This window comes from Macadamia integrifolia, chromosome 2 (assembly GCF_013358625.1).
Source record: "Macadamia integrifolia cultivar HAES 741 chromosome 2, SCU_Mint_v3, whole genome shotgun sequence".
In the NCBI taxonomy this organism is placed as follows: Eukaryota; Viridiplantae; Streptophyta; class Magnoliopsida; order Proteales; family Proteaceae; genus Macadamia; species Macadamia integrifolia.
The window spans coordinates 14,387,819-14,395,985 of NC_056558.1; the positions used below are offsets into that span (position 1 = coordinate 14,387,819).

Sequence of the window (8,167 nt, forward strand, 5' to 3'; positions counted from 1 at the left end):
TGTAAACACATTTGCCTTTTTTCTTTTTTTTTTTTAACAAAAATGGAATGACGGAACCACCTTTTATCGTTTCGTCTCAATTATTGTTTATAGCATTTTTTTTTTCTTTTTATTTTTTTGTTTCAATATAAACAAATCACATCATAAATGCACAAAACACTTTATTCCGTTTTTTTGGTTATCATAGAACAGAAAAACTCCAGAAACGTTATTCTAAAATGTTATCAAACACAACCAAAATCAACTTAAAATTGCCAATTTAACTCTTCACCTATTTAAAGTATTCACCCATAACAAAAAAACACCAAAATCACTCCCATAGATCATGTTGATTGATACATTCCAATTTCAATTCCAATTTCAATTCATCAAACCATGGTCCCAACACCCCCAACTTGGCACCCTTATCCTCATCGGTCAAAACCAATGGTTTGAACCTTGAAGGGCGGAATCTAGAATGGAATCGGTCTCAATAATCTTAGAATTGACCACATGTTGGTTGGTTGAGTCCGATTTGGATCAGCTGATTCACGATTCGATTCCCGATACTGGACGTGTGGGTCATACACTCATACTCGGCAGTCGGCACCTTACACGGAGGCACCATTCAATAGTGCATTCGTATATCAAACATTTCGAGAAGGGTAAAAAAAAAAAAAATCCCAGAACAGTGTTTTTTTTTCAGTTTTCTCACGGAAGAAGTCGAAAGGAGCAGTGAAGTAAGCCTTCGCTTTAACTGTAAAACCCTAGGCTAGGGTTTGGGGACCTTCTAACTGTGTTTACTCCAACGTGTTTGTGGCTTTCTGCAGGTAATCATGGCGAAACCAGGTCGTGGTCGGCCGTCCACGCCTTCTGGCTCGGACACGGGTTCGTCTTCACCATCTCGGTCGACTTCTGGTTCAGATTCTCGTTCCCGCTCTCGTTCGCGGTCACTTTCTCGCTCATTTTCTTCTTCTTCCTCTCCGTCTCGGAGTGTTAGTTCTGGCAGCAGATCCCCGCCGCCGCAGAGGAGAAGGTTTGCTCCTTCCTTACTTGCTTCCCATTGAAGGAAAATTAGTATGATTTGGTTTCCATGAACCCATTACTCTCTATATCCATTTTTGTTGCACGTACCAGGGAGAATTATTCCATTGGTCCATACATTCTTATCTTCTGGTTGGTCATGGTGTTTATGTCGTGTAAAAGTAGCTTTTATCTAAGAATTGGAGTAATATTGGTACTTGGCAGATGCAGTTTATATGTCGAATGGGTATATACGACCCTGTTCTGCCAGTTGGATAGATATTCAGCTCTTACCACAGTTGGCTACATAAAAAATGTCAGCCATCCCATGCAATAACAAAGTTTCAACTTCCAATTGATGATTCCTAAACATTTTATTTGGCGGACAGGAGTCCGATTTATCTTTCTTAGTGGACTGTGAGTAAATTCCTGTGGGAGCTATTTATAGAATAATTTCAATTTGGGCCTCACTCTGTGTTTAGTTTTTGTGAGATTTATGTTCCAGGTAGAACAAAAAACTGAAGTAATTTCGTAAAAAACAGAAGGCTGAGGACCTAGAAATTTCATCATTGGAGATTATTTCTATTACTCCACAAATAGCAACAACGAGCTTTTTTATTTTGGCAATACACGGCCACACCCCAGAAAAGACTCAAGCACCAATTGTCAATTAGATAGAGTGTCTTCTCAGAGAATCCCAACCCTCATGGCAAGACTGAGGAAACTCTGTCCAGCCATGGGCCATGGGATGGTACAAAAGATGTAGTCAGTTGAGTTCTATATTGCTTTAAGGAATCTGAATGCTCTTGTTCATGATATGATCCACCCCATGGATTTTCCACTGAGTGCTGTCCCTCCCCCCAAAAAAATGCCACATTGTTACGAACCAGAGGATTACAGATCAATTTAGAGAAAAAATTAACCGAATGTAACTCCAATATACAATTCAGTAAGATTTGAATGAAAACTTTCAGCCAAACATCAATTTCTTCTAGTTTCCCCCCCTGATATTCAAACCTTATCCAATCATGAGATGAATTAATAAAAGCAGTGATGTCATAGTCATTCTAGTTTTTCCTAAAATTTTGGTATATGTGCAAAGTCCTAGTTACTGTCATTACCCAACAGTGTGATACAAAGGCATATACAGTTGCAAGTAGCAACCATAGTTCTAAATTTCAGAAATTTTGCAAGTCTCAATGGTTTCGACCCACCCGGAGATGACCAAATTTCGGAAATTTTCCTAAATTTCTAGAAATAGCCCAGAAAAAATACATGGTTTCGACCAAGTTTTGGACATTTCGACGAGGTTCGGAAATTTTGACCTAAGTCGAAACCCAAGATTTTGAACCATGGTAGCAACTATCTTCTAGATTATAGGAAACACTACACCAGACATCATCCTGGAAATCTGATCCTTGTGCGTAAGCCAACTTCCACTGGATGGCAATGGAGAAGGAATACAGCAGCGCCTTTTTTTTTTTTTGGAGTCTCAATCTGACTACACTCTATAACTTACTCCATGAGAATTTGCTTTTAATGATTTAATCCCTTTCGAATGACAAAAAAATTCTATTCATGTCCAACAAAATGTTTAGGAATCATCATTCCCATTTGAAAATCTGATATTTTGAAACCCATTTATTTACATTTCCATTTCCTTGGTTGGCATATCATTTTACTTTGGACTCAAAAGAAGCTTACAATAAAATTCGGGAAAAGTTGTTTAAAAAAGATAGAGCATTGTGACTATTGTACTTAATTGGGATAGTTTTACAAGGTGGGAAGAGGAACCAAAAAATGCTTGTGTAAATATACTAATTACCAAAAGAGTTGATTTATCAATTGTAAAGGATTTAGACAGAAAGAGGATCTATTGCAAGAATTATGTCTAATAGTTTCATTTTTGAATGTTAAATTTTCCCTATTTGAAGATGTAAAAGGGTTTTTTGTTGGGGGGGCAGTTTGGGTTTGATATTTTTTGTCCAAATTCAAATTTAAGCATTGACACATGGTTTCAAATGTCTTCTATAACTTATCAAAGCGTTTGGTTCTACTTCTGCCTGAACCAAATGCTTACGAGTTCGGCTTTGATTTGGGTTTTTAGAAAATTGGTAGGAACTGAATCGAATGATCGAAAACTAACCAAACCTGAAGCCAAGCTGATAAAAACCAAAAAGCCAAAAATATAAAAAAATTGATAAAATCCATTTACCCATATTAAATACACATTCACATATATGAAAACTGAAGCAGATGTAAACCCGCTAAGAAAACTGAAACAAACGGGAATCGAACTGGTCTTAAAACCAAACTATGCATTACCGGTTTGGCTTGGCCGAGTACTAGATTGAAACCAATTCAGCCCAATTGATCCGACCGATTGACACCTCTGGCATGTGTATATTCCACAAATTTAGTATTAGTCAGTATTAGTTTTGGGCATAATTGAATAATGCAAATAACTCATTCTGAAATATTGGCAAAAAAAGGTGTGCTTATGTGAAGAATATATATAAACCACAACTAATTCGGATAAATACAAATAATACTGAATAACTCATATTCATTAAACATTTTTTTTTTTGAATTACAAATCATAGTTGGAAAAGCAAGTTTTGACTAGGACGAGTCACCTGAGTCAAGTAAAAAGAAATAAAAAATGAAACATGGTTTGGAGTCATGAAGACTTGCCTAGATTTAATAAATGAGCAGACCAGGTCCAAGTCGGTCCGAGTTTTTATTGACATAGTGTTTTTGCCCAAGTCATGTGAAACTCGCCGAGTTTGGTTTTTATTTGTTTACTGTGCCATATACTATTCATAGACCATATGTTTGGTCTACAACTAAACAAAACCCTAGAATATTGTTTGTTATCTTTACTATTAGCCCATTTTTTTTTTTCTTTTCACATGTGAAGCAATCATAGCCTCAGTTCCTCCTCACTTGGAGAAGGAGAAGAAGAAAGATATGAGAAAAATATAACAAACTTGACTTGCCTAACTCACCAGGTTTTGAAAAGGGTCAAGCTTCTTTAAGGCCACACTACCGTTTTCCCAAAGCAATTATATGTAATCTTTCCATTATTGTACTTTGTTTAAAAAGCAATTTATAGCTCCAAAATTATTATTTTTCTGTTTCTCTGCAAATGTGATTGTTACTGAATGCATATCTGAGTATCTGACATAATATTATGGTGTTGCTTCTTTACACAGTCCTGCAGGTGCAGCCAGGCGGCGTCCTTCTCCACCTGCTAAACGGGCTTCACCTCCCCCAAGGTAATGTTTCATGCGGACTTTTTATTGTCATCCCAAATTGTACTTTGATACATCAAAATCTTCAAAAAGAACTTAGTAATTTAGTAGTTTAGCCATCAAATGACAAGTATGAGTTTTTATTTTTTGAAATCTGATGATTGTTTTTGTAAGAAGTCAACTGTTTGGATTTTCCCTAGTTGATGTCTTATGCAACTGGGTATGTGTGTAAGAGAAATACATATTACATAAATCATCATTTTCAAGTATTTGAGGGAGTGCTTTGACCATATTTTAACTTGTGCCAATTATCTAATACATCATAGCAAATATGCTTTCTGGGGCACAAGAATTAAGCTGGCTGTTTAATCAGACTGTCCTGAACGGCATTGGCATGGCTAAAAGCTCACTTATCAAGAAGACACATGTTCTTTTTGTCATTAGCTTAATGTTCATTCTGATCAATTGGAAAAGTAGTGTATGAAAGATGTACTAGTCCACTACTCATCGACAACATCCCAGTTAGTGTGCCTCCAGCTATGTAGAAGTGTTTTTATTGTAAAACGTTCTATTTTAAACTCAGGCTTTTTGAATGCCCTCAGGAATATTTGGTTTGTGTATGTTTTTTCCCCCCTTTCAAATTTCCCAGACAAATGTTAGTGCTATCTTGTAATAAGTTTATTCTGAATAAACTTGTGGACCAATGAATGCATATAAGCATATTGAGTTGATAGGTTTATTATCTGGAAAACTTACTAGAGTGTTTGAGATTGTTTGTCTACATCTGGAATTGTGGTAGCATTTATTGCTGGACCTGTTTCAAAAGTAAAGCCTCATGTATGTTATCCAAACTCTATCTTTTTTGCCTTTTATGCAAAAACAACTATTCAATCATCTTGTGACGTATTTCATGTGCTTAATTGCATGTGATAGAAGACAAAATAGGTAAAATAAGCTGGGGGAAAGGAATGAAGCCTTGCATGGCTACCCCTTCTCTTCGAAACTTATACTTGGAGAGTTTTCGCTTCGGCTTTTACTTTTCATTTCATGTATATGTTCCAATAATGCCGGTTGTTTCAGGAAAGCATCTCCCATTCTTCAGTCTGTGGTCCTGCACATTGACAAGCTAACTAGGAATGTGAACGAAGGACATTTAAGAGAAATATTCAGTAAGTATGGGAAAAGGCTACTTTGCATTATTATATTCTAAGTTGTATTTTTTTCCTTCATATATAAATTTTGCCATCTGTCGAGCTTGCAGGTAACTTTGGTGAAGTAGTTAACGTGGAACTGAGTATGGATCGTACGGTAAGTGTATTTCTATTCCATTTGTCACACATGCTCCTTCCACCCTAGTTTGTAATGTAAAATTGGTAATGTTTCCAGGTTAATCTTCCTCGTGGATATGGCTATGTGGAGTTCAAGACAAGGGCTGATGCAGAAAAAGCGTTACTTTACATGGATGGTGTATGGTTAATTTACATATTATAGTAAATTTTTCCTTTTTTCTGTCTGCTTCCTTTAAATTTGTCTTCTCATTGGTATGATGCAGGCACAAATTGATGGGAATGTTGTTCAAGCAAGATTCACATTACCTCCACGCCAGAAAGTGTCATCACCTCCAAAAGCTGTTCCTGCTGCCCAGAAAAGAGAAGCTCCCCAAAAGGATAGTGTTGGTGCTGATGGTGAAAAGAGTGGGCAACGCCAGAGAGAATGTAAGCTACACATTATATATTACAGTTGGAGATTCTATTTCAATATAACTATTTATTCTGTTTCGCTTGATATCAATGACTTTTGGGGACCTAATGCTGACAGCTTCGCCACGCCGCAAACCTCTTTCACCACCACGAAGGAGATCCCCTTTAGCACATCGAAGAGGTGAATCACCCCGAAGGCGTCTCGAATCACCTCCTCGACGGCGTGTAGAGTCCCCCGTTCGTCGCCGGGGTGAAACACCTCCTAGAAGGAGGCCAGCATCTCCAGCTAGAAGACGTTCTCCATCACCTCCTCTAAGGAGACGCAGATCTCCTGCACGGTTGGTACCTTTCACTTGAATTCCTTTTCTTCCTATTGATTTATTCAGTGGCAAGTTGATGAATCTTGTTATTGACAGAGCTTCTCCCCGAAGAATCCGTGGTAGTCCAGTCCGCAAACGCTCCCCTCTCCCTGTGAGGCGGCGGTAAGCTGCACATAGTCACCCAAACTTATTTTATGCTCTATAAATTCTTGTGAAGCTAGGAGCCGAGGATTGGATGATAAATTTATCGTCGAGTATAATCAATACAACTGTATGATTCTCTAGACTAGTGGAGAAGCTCAAGGAAGCCTAGAAATTGAATCTTGAAAGCTGCGGGCATGTTACTGAATTTCTTATAATTCTCAAACACTCTTAAAGTTCCTAATTGCCTCTGGTTAGTAGAACCATGGTTCAAAATCTTGTCGAGATCTCGCCATTTCGTATTTTTTTTTTGGGGCCGAGATTAGATAGGCTATGAAATACACTTTGTACATCATCTTGGTCGAAATGTCGGTATCTCGGCCGAGATATCGGTATCATCTCTACTCTGTCTCGCCTGTCTCGGTGAAATCTCGGTTCCATCTTGCATTTTGAACACAAAGTCACCCTATTGACCTCTAATTAGCCACATCATTACACATATTGTTTTCCAAGTCACACCTGCAACAAGATCTACACATTCCAAGCTTAGGAAATGTAAAGTTCTTTCCCCAAATTTTTTTTTTTTGAAATAGTACATAAATACATGTTGGATAGGGCTAGATTTTTATATGTTAGACACTAGAGGCCGATCTATGACCTCACGGAGTCGATATTTTTTTTTTGTTTAAAAATGCATTTTTCATTAATACAAATTGTTACTTTTTATGGTAAATATACCTTTGATGGAAGTCAATTATATATAAGTTACTCACCATTGGATGTTCTACGACTCTATCGGAGTGAATTTTTTTTTCAGCCGGTAATTATTTATTTTAATTTTTGAAAAATAAAAAAATTAGATTAATAATTGAAAAATAATTTTAAAAATAGGGAAAAATATTCTGTTTTGATTTTAAAAGTAAAAGAAAAATAAGAGATTAATATTAAAGTGTTTTGAAGCATACATGATGCTTGTTATGTTATACCATATTCTCTAGAACAGTTCGATGGTTGCTGCCAAACAAGGGTGCAACTGTAAAACAATGTCATGTTCTAATGTTTTTGCAAATTTATGTTCTAAGCATGTTTATTAACCTTAAAACTAGCTACCCGCCAAGTTTCAGGTCAAAATATGGTTGTTTGACCACCGAAACAGTCAACCGAATCAAAAAAAATAAAATACACCAACTCGCCGAGATCTCGGGGAGATCTCTTCGAGTTGGTGATTTTGAATCCATCGAAACACCGAAACGAAACGAGATTTCGAACCTTGAGTAGAACTCTATGTTTCAGCGTTCTGAAAACTGGCTATGCCCCTATCCCATATCAGCAAGTGATTCAGACTTGTGGTTTAAGTGGTAAGAAAAGCTCCTGAACGTGCCGCAAAACTCTTCAGTCATTCATGTCTGTGTAATGAATCTATTTTAAGAAGAAAAGCAGACTGAGGGGGATCAATCCTGGTGATGGGTTTACTCGTTGGACCATGGTCTGTGGAGAGTTCAGCTCAGTCTTAGAATACTTTTTGAACAAACTTTTTTAGCTAAAAAGTGTTGTAAAGAAATTCATAGAAATAAGTAAATTGTGGAAAAGCAGTTCTTGTATAGAGGGTAGGATGCTTTCTTCCCCCTTATTGACTTATGAAGGGATAGGCTTTAGCAGGATCTATCATTATCTGTTATGTAGCTAAAAATATATTTTAGTACTGGTATTTTTTATCATGCTTAGATGTAATATTTGTTTTTTTTTTTTG

General features: G+C 36.9%; 1 protein-coding gene across 1 annotated transcript in view; it reads left to right on the plus strand.

The window, feature by feature from the left end:
* Nucleotides 1–584: 584 nt before the first annotated feature.
* LOC122071324 (serine/arginine-rich splicing factor SR45-like) overlaps nt 585–8,167 on the plus strand; it is an 18,508-nt gene continuing 10,925 nt past the window's right edge. Inside the window, exons 1-9 of the mRNA XM_042635659.1 lie at nt 585–719; nt 810–1,015; nt 4,218–4,280; nt 5,337–5,425; nt 5,518–5,564; nt 5,643–5,723; nt 5,809–5,971; nt 6,075–6,294; nt 6,373–6,438. Coding sequence (XP_042491593.1) covers nt 816–1,015; nt 4,218–4,280; nt 5,337–5,425; nt 5,518–5,564; nt 5,643–5,723; nt 5,809–5,971; nt 6,075–6,294; nt 6,373–6,438 — 929 coding nt within the window. The 5' untranslated portion in view covers nt 585–719; nt 810–815. The remainder of the gene's footprint in view (nt 720–809; nt 1,016–4,217; nt 4,281–5,336; nt 5,426–5,517; nt 5,565–5,642; nt 5,724–5,808; nt 5,972–6,074; nt 6,295–6,372; nt 6,439–8,167) is intronic.